The sequence below is a fragment of the Salvelinus alpinus genome, chromosome 12 (genome assembly GCF_045679555.1).
Source record: "Salvelinus alpinus chromosome 12, SLU_Salpinus.1, whole genome shotgun sequence".
Lineage (NCBI taxonomy): Eukaryota > Metazoa > Chordata > Actinopteri > Salmoniformes > Salmonidae > Salvelinus > Salvelinus alpinus.
The window spans coordinates 46,248,969-46,264,968 of NC_092097.1; the positions used below are offsets into that span (position 1 = coordinate 46,248,969).

The 16,000-nt window shown below is 42.2% G+C and overlaps 1 protein-coding gene across 6 annotated transcripts; it reads right to left on the reverse strand.

The window, feature by feature from the left end:
* Positions 1-2,222: 2,222 nt before the first annotated feature.
* On the reverse strand, positions 2,223-15,606 carry LOC139536239 (bridging integrator 2-like). 6 transcript variants are annotated; one of them, XM_071336590.1, is made up of 13 exons: positions 15,485-15,606; positions 14,293-14,462; positions 13,209-13,289; positions 11,635-11,689; positions 10,529-10,623; positions 5,749-5,844; positions 5,461-5,568; positions 5,264-5,349; positions 5,073-5,148; positions 4,788-4,870; positions 3,800-4,517; positions 3,276-3,368; positions 2,223-2,809 (listed from the first exon to the last, which is right to left on the reverse strand). In XM_071336590.1, the coding sequence occupies exons 2-13, from the start codon at positions 14,383-14,385 to the stop codon at positions 2,747-2,749; spliced, it is 1,647 nt and encodes a 548-aa protein (XP_071192691.1). In that variant the 5' UTR covers positions 14,386-14,462; positions 15,485-15,606; the 3' UTR covers positions 2,223-2,746. The 6 variants fall into 6 exon arrangements, with proteins under 6 accessions (XP_071192691.1, XP_071192689.1, XP_071192688.1 ...); XM_071336588.1 differs by having other exon boundaries at positions 2,223-2,812; XM_071336587.1 differs by lacking the exon at positions 15,485-15,606 and adding an exon at positions 14,887-15,031 and having other exon boundaries at positions 2,223-2,812.
* Between the last annotated feature and the right edge of the window lie 394 nt (positions 15,607-16,000).

Below are 16,000 nucleotides of genomic sequence, written 5' to 3' on the forward strand. Positions count from 1 at the left end.
GGCCCGCACCTCCTCCCTGTAGGCCGTCACGCCATTTTTGGTAATCAAGCCTACCACCGTAGTGTCATCTACAAACTTGATGATTGAGTTGGAAGCATGCATGGCCACGCAGTCATGGGTAAACAGGGAGTACAGGAGAGGGCTGAGAACGCACCCTTGTGGGGCCCCAGTGTTGAGGATCAGTGGGGTGGAGAGGTTGTTTCCTACCTTCAACACCTAGGGGTGGCCAGTCAGAAAGTCCAGGACCCAGTTGCACAGGGCGGGGTCGAGTCCCAGGGTCTCGAGCTTAATGGCGAGTTCGGAGGGCACTATGGTGTTAAATGCTGAGCTGTAGTCAGCGAACAGCATTCTTACATAGCTATTCCTCTTGTCCAGATGGGATAAGGCAGTGTGATGGCGATTGCATCGTCAGTGAACCTATTGGGGCGGTAAGCAAATTGGAGTGGGTCTAGAGTATCAGGTAGGGTGGAGGTGATATGATCCTTTACTAGTCTCTCAAAGCACTTCATGATGACAAAAGTGAGTGCAACGGGGTGATAGTCATTTAGTTCCATGCTTCACAGTGGGAACCACACATGCAGAGATCATCCGTTCACCTACAATGCGTCTCACAAAGACACGGCGGTTGGAACCCAAAATCTCAAATTTGGACTCGGGCCATAGGACAAATTTCCAGTCTAATGTCCATTGCTCGTGTTTTTTGGCCCAAGCAAGTCTCTTCTTATTATTGGTGTCCTTTAGTAGTGGTTTCTTTGCAGCAATTCGCCCATAAAGGCCTGATGCAAGCAGTCGCCTCTGAACAATTGATGAAGCATTTATTTGGGCCGCAATCTGAGGTGCAGTTAACCTCTGCAGCAGAGGTAACTCTGGGTCTTCCTTTCCTGTGGCGGTCCTCATGAGAGCCAGTTTCATCATAGCGCTTGATGGTTTTGCGACTGCACTTGAAGAAACTTTCAAAGTTCTTACAATTTTCCAGATTGATGTCTTAAAGTAACGCTGGACGCTTCACTTATTTGAGCTGTTCTTGCCATAATATGGACTTGGTCTTTCACCAAATAGGGCTATCTTCTGTCTACCACCCTACCTTAACACAACACAACTGATTAGCTCAAACGCATTAAGGAAAGAAATTCCACAAATTCACTTTTAAACAAGGCACATCTGTTAATTGAAATGCATTCCAGGTGACTACCTCATGAAGCTGGTGGAGAATGCCAAGGGTGTGCAAAGCTGTCAAAGGTTGGCTACTTTGAAGAATCTCAAATATAAAACCTTTTGATTTGTTTAACACTTTTTTGGTTACTACATGATTCCATGTGTGTTATTTCATAGTTGTCTTTACTATAATTCTACAATGTAGAAAATAGTACAAATAAATGAAAACTCTGGTATGAGTAGGTATGTCCAAACTTTTGACTGATACTGTATATTAAGTAAATAGTACAATAACCTTTAACTTTTTTTTGTCTGGATTTTACAGTTGTCTCAATACTTTTTGATATTCCACAATGTATTACACTTAGGAAAATGTTGTTCATTTGAAAATATTGAATGCACCGGTTTAGAAAAATCGTCAAATAAATGGAAACTATATATTAATGAATAAATAACCCATTTAGAGTAACTATTTTGTCAGATTCTTTGGAATTATCCTAACTGAATTGACAGTGTATCGTCCTTTTCTCTCTCGACATAGGTTGCATCTGGTACAAAATGAAGTTATCCCACCAAGTTTCAAGGTCGGCCATGAAGTTGACACTATTATTCACAATCACTGCAACAACAAAAAAATTATGGGAAAGCACCACCTCAAGTGAAAATGAGTCATCTCTGTAGTTTGTTAGACCACTAGCGCCACCTTGTGTTGTAACATGTGATACACGGGGGCTTGACTACTCATGGGCATATGGAATATTAGAAACTGGGTGGTTCAAGCCCTGAATGTTCATTGGCTTACAGCAGTGGTATAGCAGACCATATACAAGGGGTATGACAAAAAATGTTTTTACTGCTCTAATTACGTTGGTAACCAGTTTATAATAGCAATAAGGCACCTCAGGGGGTTTGTCATATATTTGGCCAATATACCACACCTCAGGGCTGTGGCCAGGCACTCCTCGTTGCATCAGGACAGCCCTTATCCGTGGTATATTGTCCATATACCACACCTCCTCGGGCCTTATTGCTTAAGTAGCCAAGCTAAAGCAGACCCATGCAACCTATTAGAACAGTAAGAATTATTTTATTTTTGCTACTTCAACAACACCACTCGTCTCTCACATATAACTTTATTAAACTACAACTCTTTCAATGGCATCGATATAAAAAAAAAGGTTTCTATAAGTTTCACAGTTTCGAGGCTTACACAATGATAACACAAACAAGGCCAAAATACTGTATATCAAAAACATGTGTGAACAAAAGAACATTCTCTCGGTAAGTATGACACTCATCGGTATCTTCCAACAAGTTGAGACATGGAAGCGTGTGATTAATAGGGCTTGTGTTCCTGTTTTTCCTCTCTCTTTTCTTCGTAGTCCTCCACACCAATACCATCTCCGTCCATTGTGTGTGCCGCTGTGCTAATGAGAACTCTGAAAATGTCCGACTTGCTAACTGGTTGAACGTGGCGCATGTATAACGACAACCAGTTAGCAAGTCGGAAAAATGTTCTGACTAGCACATGAACACTGAATGGATCACCACAGCTCGAGGGGAAGACAGGAAATGACAGGTACAAATTGTCTCATTCTGACAGATCTCCCTGCTCAATACACGTCTTCTCCCTCACCACCTTGGCCATGCCTTCCTGCTGTAGTGGAGTAAAGGTTAACAAACACACACCATGTTACTCACCTTTTAAGAGAGATCAGGAACAATTTACATTACACGTCTCAAAGTAGGAGTGCTGATCTAGGATCAGGTCCCCGTTCTCATTCATTATGTCCTAAAATACTAAACTGATCCTAGATCAGCACTCCTACTCTGGGACGCTTCGTGAATAAAGGATCAGTTCTGCAATCTTGATAAAAAGGGAACCATGAAAGTGTCAACAAAATCAAAGCAATACCATATATTGGCTCAACTTGCTACATAACGTGCTGAAAATCCCAATAATTCTAAAGTGACATGCATGTGGGGAAACTGTTTCAAATTCAGTGCTCAGTTTAAGACTATGACCTTTAGTATTACTTAGTGGTCCTATTTGGAAGTTAAACTACACCAAGGAGACAGGCTAACATGAATACAAATATTGTATATACATGCACACACACCTTCTCCTCTGTGTCGGCGAGGATAAGAATCACGTCTTCCACGTCATACTGCAGTGTGCCGTCTTCTGAAATGTGACCCTCGAGCGCCACTCCCTGATATCACACCATTACATAAACAACTCTGTTAGACAAATACTCAGCACAAATATTTCATCAAAATATAACATTTTGAATTAAAGTGCTAAGGACTTTATTTCCCTCATGTAAGGCTCAAGCTTAAATTGTTTGCATTGTAAATCATGTATGTCAATGGAATCTCAAGTTAGGACTGGGCCCATACAGTATGTGCTGCCAATAGATACCTAATGCACTGAGCTGGCCATTAATTCATCAATTAACACATTTATATTTACACCACTTCAGGCATGTGAAACACTGAGGTCTTCTCACTTTATCCAATAACATAGAATTCATAATAGATTGACTAACATCTACATTTCAAAGAATGTTAGGACAATGGACTCTATATACACACACCACACTATAATATATTATAAAGAGAATACCATTACTAGCAAAACTACCTTGTAAATGAAACCAGGTGAATTCTGGGAGTCCGAGTCATTTCCAGTGCTCTCTGTGTCACCTGCCTGCAGCGCCTGGGAAGCTCCCTTCTCTTCCACCACCTCCACTTGGCTGGCCTCTGCAGGGGGGAAGGAGTGCCTCTCAGAGTGGGGTAAGGAAAGTTGGGGCGCAGGACGCGGTGGAGCCTTGGCTTTGCCATGCTCTGGAAGATTAGCCTGGTCAGTGTCATGTAGGACTTTGCTCTCTGTGGACTCAGCCACAGCCTTCTGACTGGTAATGACCTCACCTCCAGAGGTCACCTCTGACCTTTGAACCTGCTCTTCTATGGCAGAGTAGTCCTGCAATTGGCTAAGGCCCTGCTCTTCCGAAGCACCGCCCTCTTGGAGGTCACTCAGACCCTCTGAAGCAACGTCACTCCCGACCCCGTTGTCGCTGTCGTACGCCGACCGTCTGTTGGGTGTAGTGGTGCCGTTGGAGCTCAGCTCATCTGAGAAGTCGGACGTTTCGGAGGTGAAGACGCTGGGGTCCGCCATGCCAGTGCCCTCATCAGCCTCTCCTGAGATGGCATCGGGCTCCTCAGGGATGCTCTGGGTAGAGGTCTCTTTGCCGTTCTCCGGGGCTGTGGATGCGTGGAGAGCTGTGTGTTCCGAGGGGAAGGCTGTGTTACAGGGGATGGGCGCTGAGATGACCAGAGATTTTCTCTTCTTGGACTTGGTGCTAAGAGAGGATATAGAGGGTGAGATGATCTGGCTGGTTAGCAGGTTGTAGAGTCTTAGATCCCAGATTCTAGACTTGATGAGAAGAAAACTATTCAAATTAAAGTATATTTATTTTTTCTCCATGGAAAATAAATGAATAAAAAGTTAAATATGAATAAAATCAATTCTCAAACTTTTCACATGACTATATTACCACCAACTATCACATAATAAAGACTAAGAGGTTAAACAAATGTGGTGAATTCTTAAGGTCATCTGAAACACTGACCTGTTAAGGCCCTTGATGATAAAAGCTTTTCCTGAATGCTGAGTCTCCAGCTTCTTCATCACGCTGTAAAGCTCATGGTTCAGCTGCAATCAAGTGTGGTTATTCTATTAGTCAATACCAGTTGACTTGCAGTACATTTCTTCATCTGAACAGCGAGATACTATACTACGTCACATACAGTAAATTATTTAGATCTGTGATAAAGATGTGTTAAATATATTGTGATAGTTTTATTCTTTTTGGGAGAATAACATCCATATCAGAATGTAGGAAAAACAGGCTTACCACACTCATTTCCTTATAGAAGACGTCCCTCAGGTTGGAAATGTTTTGAAAGACGGTCACGTAGCATCCAATCCGGCTTTAGACAAGAGGGAAAATGTTCTGTTATACTAGAGCAACAGTAGTCCCTCCCTGTTTCCCCATTTGGTGCCTAATGAACACGACCCCGATGTACTGTGGTCCATTGACATCACCTTTGATAGAGAACAGGAAGCTCCTCCCTCATCTCTTTGTTGATTTCCTCAAACACACTCTGGGCTTTGTTGAACTCCTCCTCTGCCTGATCAGAGAGAAATGGAATCCAAATTATTTCAGTGTTTTTATCCTAATACATAGACAAAGAACAAAAATAATCTATACAGCTTTAATTTACATTTCATTTTCAACACACCTTGGTGATTTTTGCATCGTCTTTCTTCTTGGCATTCTGCAGCGCCTCCAAGTGGTGGCGTGAAGAATCGTAGTCTACTAGCTTCCGACCGCGTTTGGCTACTCGTTCCTAAGAGGCAGGGGGAGAAGCGATATTTCTGAGCACAATTCCCATGAGCCACATGGCACTAGTCTCTCATGATTGTTTGTAGGACCTATCAGCAATGTAAACACATGGGGAGAGAAGAGCTTTGACGTGAACTAGTTCTATCGGACCACAAACAATTGATAAGAATTTATCAGACGCTACCTTGACTTCATGAAACTGTCCAGTATAATTCTCCATGGTGCGAACTATCTGGTCTGTTAGTTTCTCTTCATAATCATTCCACAGCAAGTCCTCACTCTGTTGTAAAAAAAAATGTTTGAAATAAACCTTTAGGTTGCTTTCTACTATACAACAGAAATACATATGCCAAAATCAAGTCACATACGCAGATGTTATTGCCGGTGTAGCTCCAACAGTGCAGTAATATCTAACAATACACACAAATTAAAAAAGTAAAAATTGAATTTAAAAATATTAGGACGAGCAATGTCGGAGTCCAGAGTGTGTGAAATATTTAAGCAATAAGGCCCGAGGGGGTGTGGTATATAGCCACGAAGCAACGCGAAGTGCCTGGATATAGCCCTTAGCCGTGGTATATTGGCCATATACCACAAACCCCAGAGGTGCCTTATTGCTATTATACTGGTTACCAATGTAATTAGAGCAGTAAAAATAAACGTTTTGTTATACCCATGGTATACGGTCTGATATACCAGGACTGTCAGACAATTTTTTTATTTTACCAGGTAGGCCAGTTGAGAACAAGTTCTCATTTACAACTGCGACCTGGCCAAGATAAAGCAAAGCAGTGCGACAAAAATAACAGAGTTACATGGGATAAACAAACGTAGTCAATAACACAATAGAAAAGTCTACAGTTGAAGTCGGAAGTTTACATACACCTTAGCCAAATACATTTAAACTCAGTTTTTCACAATTCCTGACATTTAATCCCAGTAAAAAGTCCCTGTCTTAGGTCAGTTAGGATCACCACTTTATTTTAAGAATGTGAAATGTCAGAATATTAGTAGATTTCAGCTTTTATTTCTTTTATTTCAGCCCACATTCCCAGTGGGTCAGAAATTTTACATACTAATTGAGTGTATTTGGTAGCATTGTCTTTAAATTGTTTAACTTGGGTCAAACGTCTCAGGTAGCCTTCCACAAGCTTCCCACAATAAGTTGGGTGAATTTTGGCCCATTCCTCCAGACAGAGCTGGTGTAACAGGTTTGTAGGCCTCCTTGCTCGCACACGCTTTTTCTGTTCTGCCCACAAATGTTCTATAGGATTGAGGTCAGGGCTTTGTGGATGGCCACTCAAATACCTTGATTTTGTTGTCCTTGCGCTATTTTTCCACAACTTTTGAAGTATGCTTGGGGTCATTGACCATTTGGAAGACCCATTTGTGACCAAGCTTTAACTTCCTGACTGATGTCTTGAGATGTTGCTTCAATATATCCACATAATTTTGCGTCCTCATGATGCCACCTATTTTGTGAAGTGCACCAGTCCCTTCCTGCAGCAAAGCACCCCCACAACATGATGCTGCCACCCCCGTGCTTCACGGTTGGGATGGTGTTCTTTGGCTTGCAAGCCTCCCCCTTTTTCCTCCAAACATAACGATGGTCATTATGGCCAAACAGTTCTATTTTTGTTTCATCAGACCAGAGGACATTTCTCCAAAAAGTACAAACTTTGTTCCCATGTGCAGTTGCAAACTGTAGTCTGGCATTTTTTATGGCGGTTTTGGAGCAGTGGTTATTCCTTGCTGAGCAGCCTTTCAGGTTATATCAACATAGATACTTTTGTACCCGTTTCCTCCAGCAATTTTTTGCCTGAGGTCTTGGCTGATTTCTTTTCATTTTCCCATGATGTCAAGCAAAGAGGCACTGAGGTTGAAGGTAGGCCTTTAACTACATCCACAGGTACACCTCCAATAGGCTAATTGACATCATTTGAGTCAATCAGAAGCTTCTAAAGCATTACATAATTTTCTGGAATTTTCAAAGCTGTTTAAAGGCACAGTCAACTTAGTGTATGTAATCTTCTGACCCACTGGAATTGTGATACAGTGAATTATAAGTGAAATAATCTGTCTAAACAATAGTTGGAAAAATTATTTGTGTCATGCACAAAGTAGATGTCCTAACCGACTTGCCAAAACTTTAGTTCGTCAACAATAAATTTGTGGAGTGGTTGAAAAACGAGTTTTAATGACGCCAACCTAAGTTTATGTAAACTTCCGACTTCAACTGTACTTGCTGGAGCGCGTGCTACGGGTGGGTGCTGCTCTGGTGACCAGTGAGCTGAGATAAGGCAGGGCTTTACCTAGCAAAGACTTATTGATGACCTGGCGCCAGTGGGTTTGGTGACGAATATGAAGCGAGGGCCAGCCAACGAGAGTATACAGGTCGCAGTGGTGGGTAGTATATGGGGCTTTGGAGACAAAACGGATGGCACTGTGATGGACTACATCCAATTTGCTGAGTAGAGTGTTGGAGGCTATTTTGTAAATGATATTGCCGAAGTCAAGGATCAGTAGGATAGTCAGTTTTATGAGGGTATGTTTGGCAGCATGAGTGAAGGATGCTTTGTTGCGAAATAGGAAGCCGATTCAAGATTTAATTTTGGATTGGAGATGCTTAATGTGAGTCTGGAAGGAGAGTTTACAGTCTAATCAGCATTCAGGGCTCGAACCAACCAGTTTGTTTGTTAATGTGTCTGTGAGTGAGATGGGATGTTTAGACATTATGGACAGTATGTGGATAGAATATTTAGTATATCTGAAGAATATGTACAGCAATAGTTGAACAGGATGGCCTTGACTAGAATACAGTACAAACATATGAAGTGGGTAAAACAGTATGTTAACATTATCAAAGTGACCAGTGTTCAATGACTATGTACACGGAGCAGCAGTCTCTATGGTGCATGGTTGAATACCGGGTGGTAGCCGGTTAATAACAGTGACTAAAGTTCAGGGCAGGGTACCGGCTAGTGGTGACTATTTAACAGTCGGATGGCCTTGAGACTGAAAAACAGCTTCGGTCTCTGTCCTAGCTTTGATGCACCTGTACTGACCTCGCTTTCTGGATGGTAGCGGGGTAACAAGCCGTGGCTCGGGTGGCTGAGGTCCTTGATTTTCTTGGCCTTCCTATGACACCAGGTGCTGTAGGGCAGGCAGTGTGCCCCCGGTGATGTGTTGGGCAGACCGCACAACCGTCTGGAGAGCCCTGCGGTTGCATTCGGTGCAGTTGCCGTACCAGGCGGTGATACAGCCCGACAGGATGCTCTCAATGGTGCATGTATAAAAATTAGAGTGGTTCTTTGGGGCCAAGACTCATGGCCAAGACTCATTTCTTCAGTCTCCTGAGCTTGAAGAGGCGCTGTTGCGCCTTCTCCACCACACTGTGTGGGTGAACCATTTCAGATTGTCAGTGATGTGTGCGACGAGGAACTTGAAGCGTTTCACCTTCTCCACTGCGGCCCCATCGATGTGGATGGGTGCATGCTCCCTCTGCTGTCTCCCATGATCAGCTCCTTCGTTTTGTTGACATGGGGGTTATTTTCCTGGCACCATTCCGCCAGGGCCCTCACCTCCTCCCTGTAGGCTGTCTTGTCATTGGTAATCAGGCCTACATCTGTTGTGTCGTCTGCAAACATGATGATTGAGTTGGAGGCGTGCGTGGCCACGCAGTCATGGGTTAATAGGGAGTACAGGAGGGGGCTGAGCATGCACCCTTGTGGGGCCCGCACTGAGGATCAGCATGGCAGATGTGTTGCTACCTACCCTCACCACCTGAGGGCGGCCCGTCGGGAAGTCCAGGACCCAGTTGTACAGGGCAGGGTTCAGACCCAGGGCCCGGAGCTTAATGATGGGCTTGGAGGATACTATGGCGTTGAAGGCTGAGCTGTCGTCAATGACCAGCATTCTGACATAAGTATTCCTCTTGGCCAGATGGGATAGGGAAATGTGATGGCGATTGCGTCATCCGTGGATCTGTTGGGGCGGTATGCAAATTGCAGTGGGTCTAGGGTGTCAGGTAAGGTAGAGGTGATATGATCCTTGACTAGTCTCTCAAAGCACTTCATGATGACAGAAGTGAGTGCTACGGGCAATAGTCATTTAGTTTAGTTACCTTCGCTTTCTTGGGTACAGGAACAATGGTGGACATCTTGAAGCAAGTGTGGACAACAGACTGGGATAGGGATAGATTGAATATGTCTGTGCATGCTCTGAGGACGAGGCTAGGGATGCCGTCTGGACCGGCAGCCTTGCGAGGGTTAACACACTTAAAATGTGTTACTCATGTCAGCCACAGAGCACAAGAGCTCACGGTAGCCTGCATCGGAGGTACTGTTTTCCTTGAAATGGGTGAAGGTGTTTGTCTTGCTCCCCGAAACAAGCTAATGTCCCCAACATAGCTTGTTTCCCTTTATAATCTATGATTGTCTGGAGTCCCTGCCACGTAAGTCTGGGGTCTGAGCCGTTGAATTGCGAATACACCTTTGTCTCTGTACTGACGTTTTGCCTCTGACTTACAGAGGGCATAACTAAACTGTTTGTACTTTACCATATTTTCAGTCACCGTGCGTGTTTAAATGCAGTGGTTCACGCTTTCATTTTTGCGCAAATGCTGCCATCTATCTATGGTTTCTGGATCGGATAGGTTTTGATCTTACAGTGGGAAAATCCCCTATAGACTTCCTGATGAATCCAGTCACCGTGTCAGTGTATACTAACAATTATCATAAATACACACCGAAAGAACTGCCTCACCTGAAACATGAAAAGCACTTTTGCATAACTGTAGTCTTTGAAATTGAAACTCTGGTCAACACACTGGTATTATTGTATACTCTGCTCTTAGTTAATGGTTCTCAGACCAACATTTTGGTCAATGGATCGTCATCAGAGGTTCTTCCTCTAGTCTACAACAAAAAAATCCACTTGTCTGAAAACACCCATCTATGGCCCACCTCCATGATGACAGACAGGTCCTCTCCTCCCTGCCAGTCAGGTTCATAGACATCTCTTAACGTCTGGGACATTCGCTTGGAAGTCTCATGCATCACTGTGGAGAAGGACAGAAGGAACGTGTGAACTATAGCAAAACTGGTGCGTTTAGATGACACTATAAAGCTAATAGCTATTGTTTAGGACAGCCAAGTGAGAAAGTAGACATCTGTGTAGATGGTAGCTTGCCTAGCAGATACCTTGTTAGCTAGACCAAGGGTCAGAGTCTGGGGATGTGGGTTGAATGTTTGAAACTAGGGTTGTATTCATTAGGCACCAAACTGATGGAAACAGAACTTTTCCAATAAGAAACGCTTGTTTTCTGTTGCGAAACGTTTTGCTTTGGTGTGCACTAATGAATAGCACCAACCTTTTAGCCTTTACACAGCTCGTATGACAAAAATCAACATGGATGACACACTTAGATGAAGTAGTTTTGGTTTAGTGGCACACTGCAGATTCGGCTACACCTACACTTAAAGGTCAAAACATGATGGGCTTCACTTGAAGTGGTATGCAAATGGTAGCACAAAAAAACAAACATTATTCCTGCTCAAATTAATAACACGTTCTGCCCTTTTTGGGCTGCCTTTTTAATGGCTGGTAGTTCTTCGTTTTTATAAATTGACAGTTATGCTACCAGAGAGGTTTTCAAAGTAAGGTCAGTTTACACCAAAAAATTATAATGACAATAAAAAAAGATTTCAAAATAAATGTAAAAAGACTGGCCAGTGTGTTAAGTTGAACAATACTGTACAAGATATAGCCCTCCTACTATATAAACAGTTTAAAGACCAAAGTAATGATTTCAGATCTTGTGGCCATGAAAAGACCTATATATAAAAGATAGAAGTACAAAAAATAAGTTGATATTTGGTTTTGACCAGAATATGAATATGGCAGCTTGAACTGCCCAAATGGGCAGGGCAACACTACAAATAAGTACGGTGTCTATAACCTGTTTTTCTTCAACTAATGTATTTGATTAAATTAATCAGATCTAGGGCCGTAGGTGCCATCATGCCCGAGAGCAACCTCTGCTATGGATTGAGATGTAGACAGATCCTACCTTTCACTGCACTGAAGTATGCTTTGACTTCTTTAAATAGCCTGCCGCCATCATTCTGTTGGTTGTAAAGATAGAAGATTCTATGAAAGGGTTATTTTTTCCTTACAGTGAGAACATCCATCAAAAGACCCTTTCCAGTTTGACTTCACCTTTACAGAAGATAAGTCTCCCATAAACATTGTAAGAGACCAGGAACTTCCCAATTCAAGTTGTACAGTCACGTTTTGGAAACATTTCACAAACAATAACAGTACAAAGTGTACGAGTATTAAAAGTGACACTTAAGTCATTTCAATTTTACTATGTCCCTTTAAAAACAAGGAGGACCTTTTCAAACAAGTCAAATGGTTTGTGCTAGTGCAAATGGTTTGTGCTTCAAGGAGCAAGAGAAACCAATGACTTTAAAAACATTTCAGTGTAAAGGAGGATATTGTTTTACACAAGATAGTCTGGTGAAAATATCACGGGTGCGTCCTACTCGGTTTCGTAATAGAAGTGCGAAATAAGAGTGAAAACTGTCTAAGGGTGGAGCTCCTTCCTGTGACATGTCATGTTATCGGCATGCACAAAATTGGTCAGAGCTGGGAAGTCAGAGGTTAACGGACAGGTCGTCATGGAATTTATTAAAATTATTTCTGAGAAAATGTTCAGACTAATGACTTTTTCTCAAATGATACATGCTGATTTGGTGAAATGCCCCAAAACACAGAGATTTAAGATGGCACACAGCTCTGAGGGCAGTTAAACGGTTAACCTAACGTCAGATATGGCTCACTTTCAAGATATAAACTGAATCTATCGGAGAACATTTGTATGGTTGACCAACACAAGGACAGTAAAAACAAAATTATTAAGCAGACAAAACATCTGTTTTTAAAGTGCTTTTCCAAACGAGTGACTGACCAGTGGCTAGAGTCAGTAAGCCATTTGACAGCATATCAGCCAGTAAAATGACATGGAAAAACTAAGAATGTAAACAAAGTGCAAGGAAGACCACCGTTCCAAATGCCTGGAGTTTAGATCCATTAGCAATGCAAAAAAGTTTCAGTCATGTGAATATGGTCCTTATGTGACTTAGGGGATGAAGAGACGTGAGCAACCAACAGTAAGTACCACTCATTACCTAATATATGTTGCACATCGATACAAACTTTATGTATCAGTCAGTATGTTAACATGCACACAAATAATTCGGCATTACACTGATTATGGCAGTAGGCTGAGTATAGCAATAGCCATGTAAAAACTTTACTCTTACGCTTATCTTAAATTGGGTAAGGTCAAAATTGAAGTCCACAAACGCTGATTAAAACACCTGGTTTTCTGAGCAATCTTTCGAATTATTAAAAAATGTAAACTGCTTATACCGCTGGAACGCAGATTTAATAGATCTGCTCCTGTACCAGCACCGGTAGTGCAAGCCACCCTATGATGAGCAAGTTCGGAAAAACTGAAAGTATGCATCTTAGAAATAGTTTTCACACACAAACAATGTCCGAACTCTGAATCGAATAGGCTTTGCAAAAATAACACGGTTGAACGTTTATTTTGATTGGCGATGTCTGCATTGGTACCTGTTGTTTGAGAAGGTTCTGGGAGTACTGCTCAAACTGTTCATCTTTTGTCTCCATGTTCTTACCCAGCTTCTGCATGACCTATGACAAGATGAAAGCAAACAGCTGGTGACCTATCCACAGGTTTCAGACAACATTAAAAAGACTTGAGTCTCTAAACAGGTGCTGTTGTTGAGGTTGACCAGTGTGAGGTGCTAACAATCACACTTACATTATACTAGGCCCTACGTTGTATTCCATAATGATTCTAATCAATTAGTTCAAAAGCGAACTGTAATAGGATAAGGGCCACACTATTTTCTATACAGAGGCCAACATCATTTCTAGCATTCCCCTTCCCAAAAATGACCTCTGTGGTTGACCCCAAATGATAGGATGGAACTTGGGCACAACTGAACGGATTTCATTTTACATACACTACAATATCTGACACAAACTACACTCTCTGTCCTGTTTTGAGCGTTTCAGCAAGCAAAGTGAAACTAGCAGAGTAGAACCCAGGCCAAGCAGTGAACCACAAAGCCACCGAGTAAAAGTAGAAAGGGAGAGGAAGTGTACAGCAGAGGCAGGAAGTGGCATTTGCAAAAAACATCAACAAAAAGGTATTAACAAACTAATACTGACAAAGCCCATGGAAATTCCTCCATAAAGGCTACAGAGTTCATTCGGTTGATTTCTATTGGAATAGACAACTTGATATAGGCTAGCTCAAAAAAAGGTCAATGGAATATTGTTTGAACTGAGTTGATTTTTGTCTCAAGGAATTAAGCTGGGAGATATCAACATCAAAGCCTACATTCAGCATAATGATTCTTCAAACAGATTAAACACTCAAACCCCCTCAAACCAACAGTCAGCATCGATAGAGAATGTGTCTTAAGAAATTGTATTACTCTAATATACAACGTGGGCCTACTGTCACCATACTAATTTAATATCAATATGCATAAACAGGACAATAACTTATGAGCATCACTAGTTCAAGTAGCCCAAATAACAAGGATAGTCGTGTAGAAAAGCCTAAAGAATTGTGGCAATCTTGATTTCAGGGTAACAGAGATGCCACGGTTCACTAGTTGCTTACCTTCTCCTGAGCTCGATTCAATGACTTTTGTACCAGTTTGGCAAAACCTCCAGCCCCAGCCCCAATGTTTGGCCCCATCTTGTTCTCTGCCATCGTGTCGTCTCACTCCAGTCTATGTATGATTCCTCTTGTTAAGCCGCTGCTTTGATGCTTATATCTTTGTTGAGTTACTTAGGGGGCGGAGAGGAAGAGTCAGTACCGATCTCAGACAGGACTCTCCCTAACACACGCGCGCGCGCTTTGCTGTAGTATACCCATGTAATATTTGTGCCAGCTAACTGCTTGTTAAAAGTGTTATCTTGCAATGAAACGGGTAATAACGTGCTGGTTTCAAAATAAGTCGAAAGACAACATGAAACATGCTCGATCCTCTTGTTCAAACTTGTAAAATAGTCAGTGAATATTACGTTGCGGCAGGAGGGCGGTGTCTTTAGAGATATTTACCCAATATTCAAGAAATTGCTTCAACATGATAAAGGCTACACTTGACTCACCTCGGTGATTCACACCATGCTTATCCCGTCATCCGCAAGTAAACGCAATGCTTTTTCGCAACCAAACACAGGCAGATCGCAGGATGAATATACTACTCACCTGAAAAATACGAAACGTTAATTTGTTGTTCTATTCCTGTTCTATATCTAGAGGTGGGTTCAGTTCGCTTGAATGGTTGGTACTGAGCGACACGTTTCCCCCCCAAAAACGTTCTTGAACAGACTTTGAGGTATGTTTCCTCCGGTTTGATGGGTGTGGTTTGAAGCAATGAGTGACGTTTTAAAAGAGAAGAGGCCATGCTGACATCATTCCCTAACCCACAACCCAACCCAACCCCTCCACGTTGTTAAACTGGACGTTCAGGACAGCACTGTTTCCATTCAATTGAATATTCCAGAACGTAAAAACGTCTGAAGGCATCCCTGGTGACATCATTGTAAATTAGTTAAAGGTCCAATGCAGCCGTTTTGTCAGGGCATTTTCCCAATAGAGTGTGATTGCGGCCAGCATTGTGGCGGCAGGTAGCCTAGTGGTTAGAGCATTGGGCCAGTAACTGAAAAGTTGTTAAATCAAATCCCGAGCTGAAAAGGTAAAAATATGTCCTTCTGCCTCTGTACAAGGCAGTTAACCCACAAGGCCGTCATTGTAAATAAGAATTTGTTCTTAACTGACTTCCCTAGTTAAATAAATAATTCACCTGCCTGCTGTGTACTGTAGTCCTCCTAGTTAGCTAGCACACAGTGTCCTCGACTGACTGCCGAACACCTGCCATCGTTAACAGAACTTCTGGAAAGCGGTGCCTGATGGGTGGGGATGAAGGACACTGCTAGCTACTGTCAAATATATTTATAAATTACCCTAACTGCTCCTTGTTCTATCTGCCATTCCAATGTAATGGTGCATTACCGCCACCTACTGTACTGGAGCGCCTCCCGCTAGTGTACCTAGCTTAAAAATGAACCAATAGAATTATAAAGAAAGGGTTCTTGCAGATGCAGGAACCCCCCGAATTGCGGGCCGCAATTGCACCCTTCTGGAGTTTCCTGTGTTTTATAAACAGTACAAAACATTAGGAACACCTTCCTAATATTAAATAGCATATTATTATTATTATTCATATTAATTAATATTACTTTTAATTTAATATTTAATTAATATTAATATTAAATTGCCCTCAGAACAGCCTCAATTAGTCGGGGCATGGACTCTACAA